Source organism: Maylandia zebra, linkage group LG23 (genome assembly GCF_041146795.1).
Source record: "Maylandia zebra isolate NMK-2024a linkage group LG23, Mzebra_GT3a, whole genome shotgun sequence".
Classification (NCBI taxonomy): Eukaryota; Metazoa; Chordata; class Actinopteri; order Cichliformes; family Cichlidae; genus Maylandia; species Maylandia zebra.
Window position 1 is genome coordinate 4,122,152 of NC_135188.1, and position 20,916 is coordinate 4,143,067.

General features: G+C 42.5%; 1 protein-coding gene across 3 annotated transcripts in view; it reads right to left on the bottom strand.

The window, feature by feature from the left end:
- Nucleotides 1-5,868: 5,868 nt before the first annotated feature.
- tle2b (TLE family member 2, transcriptional corepressor b) overlaps nucleotides 5,869-20,916 on the bottom strand; it is a 76,287-nt gene continuing 61,239 nt past the window's right edge. For 2 of the 3 annotated variants that reach the window (XM_004554978.3, XM_004554977.3), the window contains exons 11-20: nucleotides 17,701-17,868; nucleotides 17,221-17,371; nucleotides 16,455-16,624; nucleotides 15,896-15,972; nucleotides 14,681-14,930; nucleotides 14,131-14,378; nucleotides 13,530-13,677; nucleotides 12,726-12,876; nucleotides 12,486-12,562; nucleotides 5,869-10,052 (exon numbers count right to left, since the gene is read on the bottom strand). In XM_004554978.3, coding sequence (XP_004555035.1) covers nucleotides 9,945-10,052; nucleotides 12,486-12,562; nucleotides 12,726-12,876; nucleotides 13,530-13,677; nucleotides 14,131-14,378; nucleotides 14,681-14,930; nucleotides 15,896-15,972; nucleotides 16,455-16,624; nucleotides 17,221-17,371; nucleotides 17,701-17,868 — 1,548 coding nt within the window. In that variant the 3' untranslated portion in view covers nucleotides 5,869-9,944. The remainder of the gene's footprint in view (nucleotides 10,053-12,485; nucleotides 12,563-12,725; nucleotides 12,877-13,529; nucleotides 13,678-14,130; nucleotides 14,379-14,680; nucleotides 14,931-15,895; nucleotides 15,973-16,454; nucleotides 16,625-17,220; nucleotides 17,372-17,700; nucleotides 17,869-20,916) is intronic. The other variant, XM_012920160.3, reaches the window with a different exon arrangement.

The following is a 20,916-nucleotide window of genomic DNA, read 5'->3' on the forward strand; positions in this document are numbered from 1 at the left end:
ACATATTATATTGTAAGGTAAAGACACTACAATAATACAGAGAACAATCACATGACTGGCGAGAGGAGGAAGGAAAAAGTCCCTTTTAACAGGAAGAAACCTCAGAGGGGCAGCCATCTGCAGAAAGCACACACTGCAAGAGAGTTTCCAACAGCACATTAGCTAGCTGGTAACTTCAGTTGCTTTTTCTCTGGCCTTGAATCATTGTGGCAAAGATTCATTCTCACAATGCTGCTGTGAGATTTGTAAAAGAAGTTATCTAAAGAACACTTGTGCACAAAAATACCAGCTGACTCTGTGGAAAATAAATGTAAAGTCTGGAATATGAGTTTTAAAAAACTTGGCCACCATGAAAGAGAAAGAGAGATACAGACGGCACTTCTACAAAAACTGGTGAGCAAGACACCAGAGCACCAGAGCTGTACATAGTGCAAATTTGTGCATGGGAGAGTAGTGTTTTATGGTTTATGAAATTAATTATCATCAGTGTTGGTCAAGTTACTTGAAAAAAGTAATCAGTAACTAATTACTGATTAGTTCCCCCAAAAAGTAATCCCGTTACTTTACTGATTACTTATTTTCAAAAGTAATTAATTACTTAGTTACTTAGTTACTTTTTAAAAACACGGTTTACAACCTGAAGAGGTGATAAAGTGATAGATCTTTCAGCCCAATTCTACTTTTTCTGCACAATCCATCATACAAAATGTAATCAAATGGAAAAGTCTCTTTTTAAAACTTGTTTTATTAGTTTTAATCTTTTAACTTTATGCATCAAGCAAAAATTTAATTATATGCAACATTCACTGACTGGAAGAAATTTGTTTAACATTTAAACCTATTTTCTGCACATTCCAGCACATAAAATTTTTTTTTTTTTTTAGATTAGATAGAACTTTATTAATCCCTCGGGTGGGTTCCTCTGGGAAATTCGATTTTTGTGTGTTAACACTCACTCTTTCAAATAGATGCAAGTAAAACACAGCAGAAAATAAATAAAGACAAAGACTCAGTGGTCCTGTTGCTCTATTTTCACCTGTAAAGCAGGAGCAGGGCAGGCGGAGGTTTACCCTGGTGCAGGTGTGCCGCGGTCAGTGGAAGAATCCGCGAGTTTCTCTGTGAGTTTCCCATTACGTCATTGCGCACTCGGTGCTTGCTCGGAAGTTTAGGGGTTTTTGTCGCTGTAAAAAGAAGTTTTCTTCCCACGCACAACAGACTAATGTTTTTGTCACTTTTTATGGAATCAAACTCAAAGTAAGGTCAGTACTTCCACGCTTTAAACGCTGCACACTCATACTCTCTCTGCACTCATATATGATCCATTGTTGATCTGCACACAGCTGTTGTCACCAACACTCGCTTACGTCACTGTCATGAGACATTCTCGCAAAAAATCACGGTTTTAGTAACGCAGTAACGCAGCGTTCCTACGGGAAAGTAACGTAATCTAATTACCATTTTTGCAATAGTAACGCGTTACTGCCCATCTCTGATTATCATTAATTTGCATATTCTGAACACATTTTAATGACCACTAAATCACTGTGATTTTTACGACAAAGCCCACCTTTCAGCTTTTGGAGAAAAGACCAGGAATTTAAATATGCCCCAAAGGACTTTGGGTTAAAAACGTCATAGTGCATGTTTGAGGTATATTTTTTATTTCCAAAAACAATTGTTTATTTAAAACCAGAGGTGGGACCAAGTCATTGTTTTGCAAGTCTCAAGTAAGTCTCAAGTCTTTATCCTCAAGTCTCAAGTCAAGTCTCAAGTAATGTCAGGCAAGTCAGAGTCGAGTCTCAAGTCACTGGTGTAAAAGTCCGAGTCAAGTCACAAGTCTGAAACTTTGAATTTCAAGTCCTTTCGAGTCTTTAAAAAAAAAAAAAGAAAAAAGAATGTTGCAGTTATATGCTAAATGTAAATATTAGACCATGTAATTTTTAAATCTGTGTTTTTCTCAACACATGACAAAATAGTGAACTTAGAAAATATACACAAATTGTGAAATTGCACCTCTTTAAAATGCAGCTCAATTAAACCTAGCTCCAAGAATAATTTTCACCGACGGTTCTGAGATACGCTGCATGTTATTCTTGGATGCGGTTGTAGGACCAGCTTTAAAATCGCATGACAAAAATATCATACACATTAAAAAAAAACTGTATCACCAACGTAGCCTGGAAAACATTTGCTAGTTAGATGAAGTCAGCTATCTTAGCATATTTATATGCATATTTATAATCATACGGTTCTTGGAGTGAGTGCACACACTCATGAAGTTTAGTAACTTCAGGTCACTGCAACAAGCCCAGGTACAGTTTACCGCCGGATGGGTACAGGACCTTGAAATGCACCGTGTAGAAAGTAAAGACCATCGTACGTATCATAAGTTTACCAGTCTCACAAATCGTCTTCATAAATACACATTCGTTAACCGTTTATTAATAGGACCTTTGAGCTCAACGGTAATTAATTAGCAGTGGAAATAATTTCTGGTAGCATCACAGAAATGTAGCAGTGACAATAATACTGTATGCTGTAATCGTACTGGGCAATTAGTGATACAAAAAACCTGTTTTATCCTGTGAATAAAAGTATATGTTTTTGTCAATGTACCATAATAACAGAAGCGAAACGCAATATTGTGTCAGGACAATTCACTATTTATGCACAATAAATAAAGGAGCATAGCGCGACAATTTCTGTTCAGCGCCAGACTTGCTTGTAACCTATATCACCAATTATGTTATGAAAATGACGCATTAACTACTAAAAAACACTGACCTTCGTGTAAATGCTTGGAGCAGACTAACCTGTGAGCTGGAGTGTTCTGGGACGTTATATTTGATCTTTGAATGGCTGCGATCCAGGCCATCCGTCGCGTCTTTGTTACTTCGGAAACATGGCTCGAACAATTTCTCTTCAACGACGTAATCCGATAACAACCGATCTCTTTACCCGTCGGCTTCCCGTGGCTGTCATGCGACCGGCTATTGCAGTTAATAATACAACAGCTTCTTGACATTTTTGTGTTTCTTTTTATCGCTGTATAACTGATTTTAATTGAAAGCCTGCGTGCGCTAGTACCGCTTGACCGCTTGCCACGAGTTCCCAGAATCCTTTGCGGTTCTACCCGTGAATGACGTCACATTTTCAATCTCTATATAATATGCATGTTAAATTTTATATTTGGGGTAAAATATCAAGTCTTTTCAAGTCCAATTCAAGTCCCAAGTCATTGGTGTAAAAGTCCAAGTCAAGTCACAAGTCTTAGAACATTTTTTCAAGTCAAGTCTAAAGTCATAAAATTAATGACTCAGTCTGACTCGAGTCCAAGTCATGTGACTCGAGTCCACACCTCTGTTTAAAACAGTATAATGTGCTACATACTGAACTTAGATGACAGAAACCAACCATCATCAATCATAATGCACTACTATCGATCCAGCATTGGTATTGATACGGTTGATATTTAAATCGCTCCACCCACCTCAAATATGAACCTCTTTCTACTTCTGTGCCTTGCTGTTGACTGAAGTGCCAGTGTACCAGTGTGTGATATTTTGATGTGGTTAAATTGTGCATTGAACCTTGCTTGGCTGGATTTAGCACCATGTGTTTGCAGCATTTGTTTGTTACCTGTATGGTGACAGATTATAACCTCCGCAGGCTTGTTTTTGGTCTGTTATGTTGTCAGGCAATGAACATTTGTGCTAAACTGAAATGTTAAGCAAGGACAGACAGTTTTATGCGTGTGAAGAAAATAGTCTTTGTAACCAGTGGCTAATACAGGCAGCCTACTGGTAGTTTAATGATAGGAACATGAAAATTTAAATGTGCTGAATACGTTTTAAATGAAAGTGTCTGAGAAAGCGGGACACAGTGTCAGTTTGATAAAGCATGTGATGGCCCTGTGTCTGATACTGTTTTTGCACAATATGATAGAGTTCAGTCCAATAATTCAGGGTTATTGTCTCACTTGAGTTCCTAGAAAGAAATTACCCCACACCACCGGCAGCAATGATTAGGGTTACAACCTGCCTTTAGAGTCAGAACTCTTTTTTCCCTTTGTGGCACAGATTCAACACATTCCTGGAAACATTCCTCTGAGATTTTGGTCTATATTGACATGACAGCATCACACAGCTGTTGCAGATTTGTCAGCTGCACATCCACAGTGCAAATCTCTCATTCCACTAAATCCAAAAACTGCTCTATTAGATTGAGTTCTGGTGGCTGTCGAAGCCATTTGACTACAATGGCTTCCACACAAACCCGTGTAAAAGGATTTGCTACATGATGTACTATTGTACTAGCACTGTGGTCATGAAGGGATGGATAGCAGCAATTCTCGGGTAAGCTGTGGTGTTTAGACAATGCTCACTTGGAACTAAAGGACTCAAAGTGTGCCAAAAAATCTCTCTCACACACTGTTCCACCAGCATCCCCAACCTGAACCGCCGGTACAAGGTTACACTTTTCATGTTGTTTATGCCAAGTGCTGACCTTACCATCTTAATGTTCCAGCAGAAATCAAGACTTGTGTTTTTCCAGCCTTCTGTTGTCCAATATTGGTGAGCTTGTGCGAATCATAGCCTCGGTTACCTGTTCTTAGCTGAAAGAAGTGGAACCTGGTGTGGTCTTCTGCTGCTGTAGCCCATTTGCTTCCAGGTTAGACATGTTAAGCATTCATAGATGCTCTCCTACATGTCATTGTTATAGCAAGTAGTTATTTTAGCTATTGTTACCTTCCTATCAGCTTGAAGCAGTCCTGCCATTATCTACTGGCAAATTTTCACCCAGAGAACTGCTGCTCACTATATACTTTCTCGTTTTTGGACCATTCTCTGTAAACCCCAGAGATGGATGGTTGTAAAAATCCCAGTAGATCAGCAGTTTCTGAAACACTCAGCCCATCTCATCTGGCACCAACAACCTTGGCTCATTCAGAGAGACTTAAATCACCTTTTCCTCCATTCTGATGGTCGGTTTGGACTTCAGACCGTCTTGCCCATGATTACATGCCTAGATGCATTTAGTTTGTGCCACGTGATTGGTTGATCAGGCAGCTGCATTAATGAGTCGTTGAATAGATATGCCTAATATAGTTGCCATGATTCGCCTCCACAGCCCACAGTGATTGTCTTTAAGACACACTGTTGTTTTACAGCAATCATAAGAAAGTGGAGATAAGTAGATGGTGTAAAGTTACATGACGAGACCATTTCACTGCACTCCTCTCTGCTCACCTGTGATGTGTACGCATGCCGTACAGGTTCTGCAAACAGTAATGAGATTATGGTAAACAATGGAATCAGTTTCTTTGGTGGTTAAACTTGCACCTCACAGCAAGGTCCTACTGGCTGACTGGGGCTTTTGTGTTTGTTCTACCTGTGCCTGCGTGGCTTCCTCCCACAGTCCAAAGACATGCATGTTTGGTTAATGGCTGATTCAAAATTGCCTATAGGGGTGAATGTCAGTGTGAATGGTTGGCTGACTCTGCGTTGGCCCTGTGATGGACTAGTAATCTGTCCAGGGTGTTCACCGCCTCTCAACCTACGACAGCTGGGATAATCTCGAGCCTGAAAACTGCTAAAATGAAAGTTAATATTTGGCTCACATTAGGATTTGGCTTTCTTCTCCACAGTGCAGTCGGTCCCCTGTGTATCTAGGTAGTGCTATCCATCTTCAACAAAGCATGCTCTCACCACTGTTACTTGAGGCTGTTACAGAGACAATAGAGAGAGGAGATGCATGTTAGGGAACTTTTCACATTGGCCTCATTTCTAGAGATGTTAAAATTTACACCAAAAGCAGAGCACCCACTGCCATCCCCATAGTAGAATAATTGACACAGAAGACACTGGAAAGGATGAACACAAGTTTGGTTTATTTTTCACACATAGTATTTCTTTTACAGCACGTGGGAAAACACTTCAGGAGGGAAGACCCAGTTAAAAAAAAGGAAAAAAAGGAGGAAGTTCCTTGGCTTTTTAAAAGAGAAACTTTACATGAACTTGTAAAATGGGGGGGAAAATAAGTTTTGAACACTGTTGGAACAGAGAAGCACAAGCAGGGGAGACGTGTTACCTACTGTTAAAGAAAAGTATCAAATACAATGTCCCAAATATTTATGCTATACCACCAAATGCATAGCCATTATACAGCATCATTTTGAGTAGATTACAAGCTTGTGTATGAGAATATTGTTTAGATTTGCCTGTGGCTGTCAGGCAGAAAGGGAAACAGGCAGGCAAAGGCATTAAACTGTACAGATTATCTCTGACTCCTGGCTGGTACACAAGCCATCTCAGAAGTCTCTCGTAAATCTCCTATTCTGCATTAGTGCTGCAGCAAGAAGCATGGAAGAGTCCTGCTGACATTTTATACAGATGAGCTAGATTGCATACTGTCACGCTAAGATTTTCTTGTGTAAAACTGCGGCTGTGAGACCGTTCGCTGTATTTACCGAACGAAACCAGATTGATTTTGTTCTACCAGCAGTGGAGCTTTAATGCAACAAACATGCAATAAAAAGTGGAACCTCGATTGATCAATCAATGGCTAAATCTATATTTTCATGTCGCAGCCAACGCCTGTTGTACACGGTCCACAGACTCAACAGAAACGGCTTATTACTACACAGTAAGGACTGAAAACAGACTAAAATACACGCACTACCACTTTGGAAAAAAAGGGGGATAATAAAAACAAGGAGTGGACAGAGGAGCTCTTTTTTTTGTTTACACTGGATTGCTGATGTTGTACACCCTCTGCCCATCACCATTACCAAGGATAAAAGGTACCCTGATTTAAAAAAGAAGACAAAAAAGTAGTCCCACCTGTGTTCCTCTTGATATTCTGTCTCCATGTGTGAGTGCATTCCTCCCCATAATCATAGGCAACCCCAATACATAAACACATCATTACATAAGACAAGCAATCACTATTAAAAAAAAAAATTCAGAAATTAACGAGTAATCAAAGAAAATCTTGAAATGTGCCTTTTTAGTCTAAACATTGGTGATGCATGTTCTACAGAAGCAGAGAGCTCCGATATACAGTTTGCCTGCCAGTTTGGAATATGATACAAGTAGGAATCAAAAGTAAGGATTATATTTAAAGAAGTAGCTTGATATTTTTCTTATTTGCTGTCATAACAAGAATTAGAAAGACTGATAGTACTCTCATGTCTGTACAATAATTACAAGGCCTGATAGCTTAGTACACAGAAACGAGAACGGGTAGCCTGACTCTGTCTGAAATGTAAAGAAAAACCCCTAAAAACTCCTTACCAGCATCTCCAATGCTCATGCGTTTATCCACAAAAAGCCAAGTAAAAGCCGTACAACGTGCTAGAACACTTCAGAATAGATTAATACTCAGTGTAGCCACAGAAGAAAAACAGGGAGAATCATCGTTTTACTAGCCTGCTATTAGTCAGGGCCACTAATACGCAAGTAAGCTTAGCCCACAAACAGAAAAGTGGAGAAAGTATTAACCTCGACTTCAGCAGCGTTTGAGCGATCTGATGTGATATATGCAGACGACGCCCTCTGTGACATTTGTGGTGCTAAATGTGAAGGTGGCCACGGTAACGCATCCAATCTGAGGAAGCACCTGGCCAAACTTTATTGATGGCATGCAAACCAAATTCACCAAAAGCACCTGTCTCCAGCTTGTAAGGACATATTTATGCTCACTGACTTTACGCCTGTGCTGGTTTTTAACCACTGGTTTAAGCACATATTGGTAACAGAAGCTTGGAGAGTCACACACTACAGAGAGGGAGATGTTGCAACAGTTTGAAAACATCAGGCTTTCTGGAAAAAAAAACAACTCTGATTTATGCATTTATTTTATTTTCTGAATGTTGCCATAGTAACGATACCAATGCTGCTATTGGTACTGGATCAATACTACCCTGACAGGATTGATATGTAGTTTCTGTCCTGTAAGTTTAGCGATTTGTGTTAAATTAACAAACAGGCACTTTGAAAAATGTCTGAACCCTTTTGTGTTGACTGTCACGTCTGTTTTATTTATAGCCTGAACACACAACAGAAGCTGACCCAAAATCCCAGGTCTCCAAAAACCCCAATTTTAAAATATAAGAAAGGCTGAAAGTTGTGTTTCTAACTAATTAGTGGAAAGTAAAAATCACAGTGATTTAGCTGTCATTAAAATGTGTTTGCATAGTGATGATGATTCAGCTCATAAATCACGACACGCTGCTCTCCCCTACACGGTGGTATGGAGCTGTTTGCATGCAAGGCGACCGGTCTGGCATAAACGGGCCAAAAGAAGCTGAACTCATGGACGATACTGATTGCATTGTTTGTGACATATTGACACAAGTAATTTCAACTATTTTTATTCTGGCTGCACTGAAACTTCAGCATGCAGTTGACAGCGGTAAGGTGTTTAAGCCAGCTAGTGTAGTGCATCAAATGTTGTCAATAAAAACCGATTTGTACGCCCTTAAAAGAGTAAAATGCTCTTTTGGGCACCTGTTTTCTGTCTGTTGGCCAAGCTACATTGGAAGGCTGCTTGCGGCGAATTTACAGACATGAGAGTGGCATAAATCTTCTAATCGTAATTCGCAAGTGAAAATGTAAAAAATTCTTTAAGGTGTTTAGCATCTCAGTTAATAGAAATCAATAGCTTATGAAACAAGAATTAGCCCGAGCACTTGAACACTAGCACGTAAGCAGGCAGGCAGAGATGGAGATAATGACTCTGATAAACATGTAATCTCGTCTGTAAATGAAAACAGCAACTAGTTGCATAAAATTTGAAAGGAATCGGATTAGTCGCTGCTTAGTTGGCTGCTGATGATAGCGTAAACGTGTGGTGTTAATTTGCCCCCTCGTCCGCCTTACAGTGAAGCTGGCGTGCTGCTACTTCATCTAGCTGACAGTGCCTTTAATGAGAGTGAGTGCAGCGCCCGGTGTCAGGAGAACAATCCAGAGGAATTAGAATGAACAGCTCGGCTGATGTTCTCTGTTTGTGTCTCTGGGCCCTGGGAGAATCCCATTGACTCCGCTGCTCATTAGACGCTGCCTTTGTCAGACCAAAATAAAATAGATATTAGCAGTGAGACGGGGAGCGCTGCGGTGAATGTTTAATTGGGTGCTCTATGTGTTGTGTGTGTTTCTCTCTTCATACGAGTACCTCAAGGGGGTGGAAGCGAGTGTGTGTGTATTCTAGCCTGATGCCGCGCGCGTGTGTGTGTATTAGCAGGTCTATGTTTTACGTCAGTGTATGTGGATATCTGAAGCAGCCCCCTTCCGTCTCGGAGCGTCATCATTCCCCAGCTCCTGACACCTCTCGCTGGGGAGATCGAGCTGCGGCGTCAGCCTCATTAAGGCTTCCACTGTCTGGCTAATGAATCGATTGTGTGGTATCAGTGCTCCTGGCTGGCGCTCCCACAGTGCCGCTCCGCACCTCCTCTGGGGGCCTCCCTTCCACTGAGCTCTTAATCAGGAAACAGCCCTAATTACCCTGCCTCCCTCCTCCTCCTTCTCATCGTCCTCTTCCTCCCTTTCATTTCTTCCTTCCGCACTCACTCTTTCTCTTCTCCTCATCTTTCCCTCTTTCTCCTCCAAACTTTATCTTTATGCTCCACCGCCCTTTTCCTTTGTCCTTCTTATCTTGCTGCTCCCCATTCTGCCTCTCTCTCTCTGCTATCATGCCTCATCCTTGGGCTAAAAGTGGAAGGGGGAGGAGGGGAGATGGCATTTGGGAGCTTCCACAGTAGCTTATATCACAGCAAAAAAAAAAGAGAGGGGGGAGAGTGATGTTTTGGGGGTAAGAGTCAGGAGGACTCAAGACGACTGAGACGGAGGTGCTGCTGTTGCTGATGTAATGAGGATCAGGAGTGGTTGGCAGAGTGTCCCGCCCCTAAAATCTCCACCTTGTCTCTTCCCATCTTGTCCCGGCCCTCAGTACACCACCTCGTACACCGTGGCCTTCTTGTCCCCAGAGCCAGTTACTATGTACTTGTCGTCTGGGGAGACGTCACAGCTCAGCACTGATGAAGACTCCTTGGACTGGGAGTGTTCGAGAGGTGGGGGGTGGGGTGAGAGAGAAAGCAAGAGGGATGTGATGATAAATGGATGAAGACAGATGGAGAGAAAGGAACACAAAGAGATGTTAGAAAAGATGTGACTCATCATTTAATACTCAATCATACAAGACATATTTGCATTTCAAAACAGTCGGCAATTATTTCCAAACAGACAACTCCACAGCTCCAGGATGCTGACTCATTCGTCTGCTCCAGTGTGAGACACTGCCACATTAACTCCAGGTTTTAAGCAGCATAAGCCTGGTAGCCTCAACTGGAAAAATGCACAATCCTTCCCTTTTATTCGCTCTCTTTTCCCCCCCTGTATCCCAAAGCCAGACCTGGGCACCTGGCTTTAGATGATCTAAAGCTACTTCTAAACCCCACCTCCCCCTTTCACCTCCTTTCCCCCCCTACTGTTCCATCATCATTTATCTTCCTCCCTTTCCTCCCAGACTCTCCTCCTCCTCCACCACCGCTCTCTATCCTCTTAGGCTCCCCTTTCACTCAGGCCCCAGCTCTCGTGTCGACTCCTCCTCTCCCTCTCTAAACTTCTCTGCCCTCTCCTCCTTTCCTCGCTACAAGCTCAGCGGGGCTGTCAATCATCAGGGCACTGGTGAGAGGCCATTTCACACAGGAATCCTCAAACTATAACAAGATAGCAGGAGGGGGGGGGCAGTGACAGGTTAAAGGATGAGTTTAAAGATGAGAAAAGTAAAGAAGACATTGAAAAACCCAGAGAAACTTAAAACTCTGATTTACTTTTTGGATGTCTGTGACTTTTGTCTTTTTCACACTGTCTGCTTTCTGGAAAAAGAGTCACAGGGTTTATTTGATTCATCTTTTAGCCTAAAATGTTCGGTAACACATTAGTTACGAAGTGAACGAGCTAAAAATAAGTATCATTATTTAAGAACTTGTATATAAAAAAACATCTTTGTGATTGAAAATGTGAAGCTGCATGCTACCATGTGACGTGAACACGGTGGCATGTACCTGGCAGCACAGATTTTCAGCTAATGTGCCATTTAACTGTCATATTTAAAATTTATAGCAGGGAGAATGAACATTTATAAAAAGCAACATTTCAGAATGATAACACAGCTTGTTTTGTTGAGCCAATACCGCTGAAAGGATGAGAGCATGTTTGGCATTTCGGTGCGAAAAACAGCTCAATAAAAGCTGAAAAAAGGAAGAGGGGAAACCTTCATGGTGTGAATACCGGCTGGACAGTGAAACAAGTGGATGCCTGTGTTCTCCCTGTGCACCGCAAATAGTCGCTTCTCTAATCTCACTGATTTAAGAGAACAACTTTTTGCACTGCACAAAAGTCGCCCTCATTAAACTTTCTGAACTCGAGACTCATCGGACTGTTCCATCTGTTTTCTTTCAGTCTGCATATCTTGATTGGATTGTACTCTTTATGACCTTTGTCCTTTTCCAGTTTCCCTTGAGAGAAAGCAAACAAAGAGAGTGATGCCACACACCAGCTAAAGGACGTGAATGAAAGCGAGCATGAGGAGAAAGAGGGCGGAAACAGGAAATAAAATAAAGGAAGGCGATGAAAGCAAAGGACAGTAATAAAAAGGACAAGGTCAAAGAAGAAAGTAGATCCAGGCAGATTTGGAGGAAAAGATAAAAATGAGCAGAGGGAGGGAGGACAACAACAAACAGAGAGGAAAAATAAGACAAGAGCGAAACGGCGCTTTGAAAAGAGGCAAGGAGGACAGCGATGAAGAGGAGCGAGAGAGAGAGAGCAGCTCTGTTTAACACAGTGACAGGAGGGAGCTGTTTGGCAGGAGGAACATTTGGCATTTGGATAACAAAGCAAGATAGCCGGTATTCTCCTTTCAGTCCACGGGGAAAGACGGGAGCCGCCAACCCTGCTGCCCACTGTAGCTTACAGAAATATGACAACCACACTGTTTTACACACACACACACACACACACACACACACACACACTGCTCAGCTTAAATGTGCCTTCGTCTCTCGAGTTTCATTCACACCCAGATGTACTCGCTCAGCTAAAAATATTCCCTGCATATTCATGTTTCAACATTTCCTCCAACGAAGCAACTGAATGAAATGGAAAGATGGTGTTTGTCGTGTTTTGATTCACTGTGTGTGTTTGTGTGTGCGCGTCAGTCTGCACCATCTGATAAATCTCCACAAGTCACCTTGGATCAACAAATCTGAAAGTGAAAAAAAATAGAGGTTTATCACGCTCTCTCCCTTTGAACCCTGTCATCTCTCTCTCTTTTGCCTTAAAGGCTCTGTGTTGCAGAGACTCTCTCCCTATGGCACACTGACAAAAGACATATCACACACACACACACACACACACACACACACACACACACACACACACACACACACACGTCATCAGAGCCAGTCATCGGTGCTTATCTCTCACCTGGAAAATACTAGCTCCATAAGGTGTCCTCCATGCATTCAACAGATTGTCTTTTCCTGTACTCACAAACCACTTCCCTGAAACAACAAAGCAACAGTAACACATGTTAATCAACGAGAAAGGAGTAACTAAAGGGGAAAAACAAACTACAAAGCAAGAGCGTGGAGAAGACGGACACATGTCGGTCAGTGGCTGGAATTCAATCGATTTAGGAACGGAATAAAGTGCTTGTGTTTGTACCGCAGTAGGCGAACTTGAGGGAGAGAACGCAGCTCTCGTGCAGGTGCAGCTGATATTTGTCCGGTTTGGAGACATGGAGGACTTCCACGTTACTGCTCTCCATTCCCACAGCCAACCACTCGCCTGTCGGACAGTAGCCCAGAGAGAAGATCTGGAGACAAAGAGGGAGAAAGAAGATGAATAAAGCAAAGCAGAAAGCAAAATGAGGGGCAACACAGAAGGATTAGAAGCGACAACAGCAAGGGCGCAGAAGTTATTTTTAAAAAAGTGAAAAGAAAAACAACATGAGGGGCGGGAAAGAAGATAAGGTTGATTAGAAGAGAACAAAGGAAGGAAGTAGGGAGGACAGATAAAAGAACTTAAAATTAGGGATCGGAGGATATTAAAGAGAAGAGATAAAGATGATGGGACAACAAAAGATCAGAGGTGGAAAGTAGGGAAAAGGAAAAATGAAAGAGTGGAGTGATATAAACGAGCTAAATATAGAGTGAACTAAACAGACCTCAGATGGCAGACAGAGAAAGTCATTATACTGTGGATCGAAACTCATTTGACACCAGTGGTCAGCTGTAGTCCTGTCGTCACAGTGAATAGTGAATGAGAGACAAAATGTGTGTGTGTGTGTAGATTATTGTTGTATTTACTGTGCACGATCCCTTATTGAGGTGAATCTTATTACAGATGCAATATTAGGGATCTATTACCATTTAAGTGCTGTACCTGTATCAACATGTTAAAAAGCGTGAGCAGAATATGATTACTGTGTGTGTGTGTGTGTGTGTGTCTGTGTGTGTGCGCGCACACCTGTGAAGTGAAATCGTGTTGCTGCAGCTGGCGTCCCTCTCGGAGGTCCCAGCAGCGGACTGTGTTGTCCAGCCCTCCCGTCCACAGCTTGGTGCCGTCGTTGGAGATATCGATGCAGCTCGCTCCGTCCGTGTGGCCCTGGAACTGCCTGCCGGGACAACGACCACGCAAACACGCACAAAAGAGGGTCTAAGAACCGAACTGGAAGCCCTTTGAATACACAAGCAAAGCGGACTCTGCCTCCCTGTTGTTTCTCTGCTTCTTTCCTGGTAGAGGTGTCAGATTAAATATGTTTTAATTCTTGCCTCCCCGTAGAACCGACAGTGTTCCGCATCTCATTTCCTTTTTATTTAAGCCCAGCTTTGCTAAAACAGAGCTGTTTTATCCTCTTCACATCCCCTATGGCTAGATTATCCCTTTTGTTTGCAACTGACCTTGGTGTTAGTTAAAGAAGCCACAGACTGCAACAATTTCTCACTCGCTTTCTCTTCTTACATATTTTATCTTCCCTTCCTCCATCTGAAATATTCTACCTTCTTTTTCTCACCTTTCTCTTTCTGCTCTCGTCTCACTACAGTCTACCTGCAGAGGTCCTTCTTACCTGACGAGCGTCTGGTTGTGAAGGTCCCAGACGACGATGTTGCCGTCGCTGCAGCAGGAAAAGCAGACCTTGTTGTCAGGGGAGATGGCCAGAGCGTAGCAGGCGGGAGCGGACGACGTCAGCTCCGCCTTGATGCGGGGAGTTGGCGTGGCCAAATCCCAGATTGACAACGTGCTGGCCTCTCCTCCAACAATCAAGGTTCGTCCGTCTGGGAGGATTTTACAGGAGCGGATGTAGTTATCCCTGTTCTGATTTGACAAGATAAAGAAACCAGTCAGATTACGGCTGTTGTAACTTGATCAAGGAGGGGGGGGAAAGTGCGTGAGGCTTTACAGGACAGATGGCAACACTAGGGACATTCAGGAAATTAATGTGGACGTTTTAATGTCTGTTACCAAAGTGGAAGAGGAAACACGACATGGTCAGTAAAAACAAATCTGCTCTGTGGATGCATGCACTGGTTTTCATGGATTCACGTGCGAGTGGTTACGAGAGTACTCTTCTCAATTTTTTAATACTTGTGTGTGCCTCATTTTCTTTCACGTCTCACCAGACAGTCCAGCTGGGCCATGGGGTTCTTGCTTCCTGGTTGGCTGATGTCCCACACCTTGACGCAGCCCTTCCCTCCGGTGTACACGTGACGAGTTGAGGTGCTGATGGTGACGGCACACACCACCTCTCCGTGGCTCAGGGTGTGGATCTGACGGGCGTGACGAGGGATTCCCGGACCCAGCAGAGCGTCGGGAGGAAAGGGCACGGGCTGCATCTGGCCGTCCGCGCTCACGTGGAACGAATAGGCGCTGAGAAGGGATAGAGAGAGGAGGGAAAATAAATCAATACAGTCAGGCAGAAAGAGCAACAGCTAAAAAACAAACTAAAATTGGACTCCTAGGTGCTATGAAGACAAGAGAGAGAAGATGAAAATCAATCAATCAGTTAGCGAGCAAGTAAAAGCAGAGTGCTAGGGGTAAATACACACAACTCATTAATGACCACAAATATGTCAGTGGGCAGTGTGACGTGTGACAACACCATAATAGCCTTGAAACTCCAGCAGTATTTCCCCGAACTCTGGCAATTACTGGGCTCACCGTAGCTACGGGCAGGAATGCATAATGGCAGATTATATTACAGGGCAGAGTCAGCGTGGCTTTGCTAATGGCTGATCGATACTGTAGCGGTTGGAAGCCGAGGCTGCTTTATGATTTCAAATTAGCGCCGCAAGAATGAATTGCCACTCTGCAATGAATGACAAAAACAACACAATTCCTCAGTCTGCAAATTTGTCTGAGTAGGTGCCGGGACATTTAAAAATCACACCAGCATTTCAGACATCAAAAAAGGTTCATGGACATCTTTGAAATGCTCTCTATTTTCTTTTAAAAACACAAAGAGGAGCAGCTACAGTTCATCCTGATTCCCATCCAAGGCAAATATTTGTGGGTTATCACTGAGCTAATATTTGAAGTATGTTCCTGTTGTGTCGTTGTCCTTTTCTGCTGTTCTATAAGCACCATCAGCTAAAAATAAGATTAAAAATGTAACTGCTTCATTCAATTATACAGCACATCCATGCAAAATAAATACAATACTAATGCTATTACACGTGCCTCAAAACTGTAGATGGTTTTAATTGCAAAACAGAAAAAGACTCAGCTTCAGATAAAATTTGCAGCACATTGAATCATTATATTTTATCTCTCTTCACGCTTGAGCATCGTCTAATCTGGGCTTGTTTTAGTGCGCGATAGAAGCTCTGACTTACGGCTTGCCACCAGAGGAACCAGGGAGAGAGGAGGGCAGCCCCGGGGCCCTTAGGTGAGACCGAGAGTCATACGCCACCTGGTGGAAAGTAAAGCGTGAACAAAAAAGTGACAGACTGGCAAAGGCTACTTTAAAGATTCAGAATGATTTCCAATTATCATCCAAAGGTGCAAGAAGTTATCCAGTAGAATCTATTTTCCAAATAAATAAAAATAGTTGCAATGTAAAGCGATTAGAAGGGACGAATTTATTCTTCTACATCAGACTTTAACTGGACTCTTTCAGCTCCTTCTTGTTCACCCACGTTTCCTGATATGTAACATAGATGCAATCCATCAAGGCAAGACTCTTTGTAGTAAAGTTTCTCTTCTCTATGACTGTAGCACTATATGAAAGTGAATTTGAGGATGTAAATGTGACGGCTTCGAGTATATAACGAATGCAGTTGATGGCGCAGAAGTGATTCATCAAGTTTTTGAACAGTGCTACAAAAGTCAAAAGTTTGCATCTGAACAATAAATCAGAGCTTGACAGAGAAGATAAATTTGGCCTTTACACACCATGGGGCTTCTGGAGTACGCGCTGGCCGCGGCGCTGATTTGCGGGGAGAGAGTCAGAGCCCCTCCGAAGCCTCCTGGGCTGGCCAGCTCCCCATTCAGTCCTGCGTGGGACACCACGCCAAAATGAGCCGGGTATGAACCGGGGGGCACAGACATGGGACTGCGGAGAGCTAGGGAGGGAGGGAAAGAGGAAGGAGGAATTGAAGGATGGGATGAAGGGAAGAACAATGCACAGTATACAAGCACAGACACAGTCACAGAGGGACTGAGAAGAATGGAAAATGTTTCTTTACACTAAACTTTGTTTATACACCGAGTTTGACACCAGACCAAGAAGCGCTCAAATCCACACTGCATCCACATTATTAAGTATATCAACTTTGCTTTGATCATATTAAGCAAATTTGCAACAAAACCGTAGAGTAAGCAAGATTATTCAGTATATAAGTATAAACAAATGTGGAAATGAAAAAAGTGGGATAAGAGGTTAAAATGCATGAAGGGCAGAGGTCAGCTGGGTACAAAGCCTGAATTAAAAGATTGATTTGACCCAATTGGTTGTATGAAAAAGACCTGCAGTAAAGCAGCTCAGTTTGAAAGTCAAGGGCAGTGGTACTGTGATGATCTGTACAATTTACAAATACTAAAAAACAGTGTCACCATAGCTTAGTAACAGAGAGGGCCTTTATCTACAGTGAAATTATAATAACCAGTTATTTTAGATTTAAATTACAGCAGGCTTGTCAGTCAGTCAGGAGAGTCTCACCAAGGGGATCTGCACTGGTTGCTGCTTTGCTGACTAGGCGAAGGCAGGAGGTGCTGGGACCAGGAGCTCCTGGTGTTCCTGGGGTAAGGGCCTCACGGTGGGATGGGGACGGGGTGCCAGACTTAGACAACGGGGACTGGGACTTATCCATCTGCAGAGATGTCAAACAATAAAAAAGAAAGTGGGGAAAAAAGGAACATGGCCGATCTGTCGCAGTAACCTCCAGAATGACACTGCTTAAACATTCTCGGTGTGAAAAAAAAACAAAACTTTTGTTTTGTATCAGAGCCATTTAGTGTGCATAAGTAAGTAATGTATGAGCTTTTTTATAACCCCAGAGCAAAACTATATGATAGCGTAATATACGCCAGCAATGAATGGCCTAAGGGTAAAAAGTGAAGAGATTTTCTACTGGAAATGTTAAAAATTACAGTGCTTTGTAAGCAAAGTAGGGATTTTTATAGCAACTGTTTATCTTACCTGTCCAGGGTCCTTGGCTTTGCCTGTGGTTGGGCTGCGGGGGTTTGGCGTGGACGGTGCCTCTCCTGTGCTCGAGGACCCTGGAAGCTCTTTCCTCAGAGTGGGGGCCCGGTCTAACCCATTCCCATGGGGTGAGTGAGGAGGGCTGCCTGCGGGAGAGTTAGGCTCCTGAGCGACAAAGAGAGGTGAGAAAATATTTAATGTTCTACATGAGTATAAAAGAGATCTTATTTCTGATCGCACAATGCTTTCTTTGTTCTCTTTCTATCCTGATCTTCAAAGCGCTGCATTCTTCCACTGTGGCATATTGTCTTTCAGGATGTGACCTTCGTCCTCATTTCTGCAGTTCTTCTATAACAATTTTACCAATATATGTATACATGTCTTTTTGAAGCCAACGTGCACGTGTGAAAAAGTGCTCTGAATGATAGTTGAGTGTCATAGTTTCATTAAAAGATACTCCGAGGAGTCGGCTGGGCGGTTTATCTTTAAAAATTACGTTGAATTTTAAGCCTTTCTTTTTGACAGTGAAACATCTCAGTGAATCAGAAGTGCACATCGTTAACCAAAGAGGCGAGCTGAGGCCTTATGCACACAGCCCTGGAGATCAGTTGGTCAGCCAAAAGGCCGTCAGGAAAAAAGAAAAGGAAAAATCGAACAAACAAACAAAAATCTCCCGAACTTCTGTCACTCCAGAACCGTACCGGGACCGAACAGACTGGAAGAACAGAGCAATCTTTAACCAAGTCAATTCCAGGATCAACTTCTTAGTACTTAACAATTAATAATGCTAAAAGATGATAAGTAGCACAGATGACAGGATGCTTATTGACAGCAGGCCAACAATAGTGCCAGTAAAATATTTTTGCTGGGGTACCTGGGGCTTCATTAACGCTGTCGCTCTTAGTGACAGCTTCAAGCTTTGTCTTGACCTTTATTTCAAGTTTTATTTAATTACTACAGTTACCATTACTTCTAAAAGACAAATGTGTGTTTTCCTGAGATAGCAGATCCTCATCTGCACTTAACTTACTTCTCATTTTTAAGTAGCCTAATGAAGCCAACAGCAACTCTGTTGTCACTGAGTTTATTTGGATTATAAAGGGAGAGAGAGCTCAGGAAACACCACATGAAGCAGCAGAGGTTGTCGGTGTTGCTGATGCAGTAGTGTGTGGACCTGGAGATAATGTTGCTGTTACGGATGCTTTCATCACTGGCTGGAGCCGCTGTTGAGCCAGCATTGCCTCCCCCAGAGCAAAGTGCTGGTGTCAGCACTTCTCTCTGGGTCACAGTGATCAGCACAGACGTTTTAGTGCTTATACACACACACGCACACAAATAACATCCTCTACTCCAAGCCACAGACACACACACACACATTCATCTGCTAATTGCAGGCAAACACGTACTCACAAGCTTACATGTATGTTTAAACCTATGCATGTAGGTTGTCTCTCTAGCACACACACACACACACACACACACACACACACACACACACACACACACACACACACACACACACACACACACACACACTTCCCTCCCCTTTTTCTTCCATTACCCACTTTTGTCAAATTTTTTTCTCCTCTATGCTTTTGTACCAATTTCCAAATCACACAAGAGGCTGGTTCTGCTTTTGTGTGCAATATCAAAATACAGAAGGCTTTAGATGAAACATATTTTGGTACACTGCGTGAAGTATTTAAAGAACTAAAATATTCCAGGGGCATAAACGGCTTTGCATATATTAAATGAAGCCGACTGCAGTTATCTAATGAGAGGAAGGAGGTGGAAAGAAGGAGGTGGAGCGGGGTAAGAAGAGTGGAAAAGAATGAGTGAGAGAAAAGTGGAGAGATGGAAGAACAGAAGCTACAGGATGCAAATGTACACAGAAGAGGTAAATGAGAAGAAATAGGTGAGTACCGCGTGTGTGTGTGTGTGTGTGTGTGTGTGTGTGTGTGTGTGTGTGTGTACAGACTTGGTTCACGAGAAGAAAGCATAAACAGTGGCAGCCGATAATGAGCTTACATAGGAGCTCTTCCTATTTACAAGGAAACTGCAGCAGAAAGCTGAACTAGCTACATACCTGCTGACTCGTTTTACATTTCACAGATGCACCCCACACACACACACACACACACACACACACACACACACACACACACACACACACACACACACACACACACACATATATACAAACGCAGGGTTATGAGGAGGTGGCAGTAGGCTCCCTGAGCAACACTGGTCCTTCCAATGTTGGACTCATGCTTTATTCACGTGTGGCTGCACCTCTGTGTCACAGAGCTTGTGTTGGATAAAGAATGCTTTCAATGACTCTTAAACAGCAAAATATTTTGAAGAAAATATAAAAAATTATAAAAAAAATTAAATTTCATTTCTCTGAGATGTTTAATTAGATTTGACTATTAACAAATGTTAAGTACTTGTTGCACAGAGCTCAGTCTGTATTTTCCTGATAGGTCACTCACAAATTAGACTGAACTTCTATTAATAAGAAACCAGTGGTCTTTCAGAGTTTGGTCGTTGTGTGCGCTCTACCAGTTTTGACTGGCAAGAAAGTGAAGAAAAAATTCTGTAAATCCCGTATAATGAACTGTCATCCACCACCATGCATTCATTAATATTACCAATTAAAGATATTTTCTTCATTACTGTGATTCTGGCTCTTTTGACTGCTAACTTGTGAAAGAGATTTCGGACTCTAGCCGCTAAATTCAGAAGCCAGCCGCTAACTTTTGCTGTTTGCCATTTGGTAATGAGCAGGTCTTATGTTTTATTCAGTGGGAACCAAAATGAGTGATAGAGGCCATAAACTGAGAAGCAATGTGTTTGCCAAAGTCCCGGCAGAGAGCCGTTTTCCCCACAGACAATAAATCTTTCTGCGACCACAGCTATTGCCCCCTGGTGGCCTTTAAAGATAATGCAGCTCTATCTGGCTTCTATATTGACACACAGAATCTATATCCATCTTATATACAGCCTATGAAGATGAACATGAAGGGAAAAAAAATTAGCAGACAATTTTCTAAAAAGCTCCACAGAGTGGAGGTGGAAAAGCAGAGTCAAGTGACAATTCTCTGTGGATTCATCACTACAAGCGACCTCTTTTACATATATGCGTTCATGAAAACCTGCTGATAACAGCCACATCAAGGTGCTGTCAAAATCATTTAGAAAGACTGGCGTCTC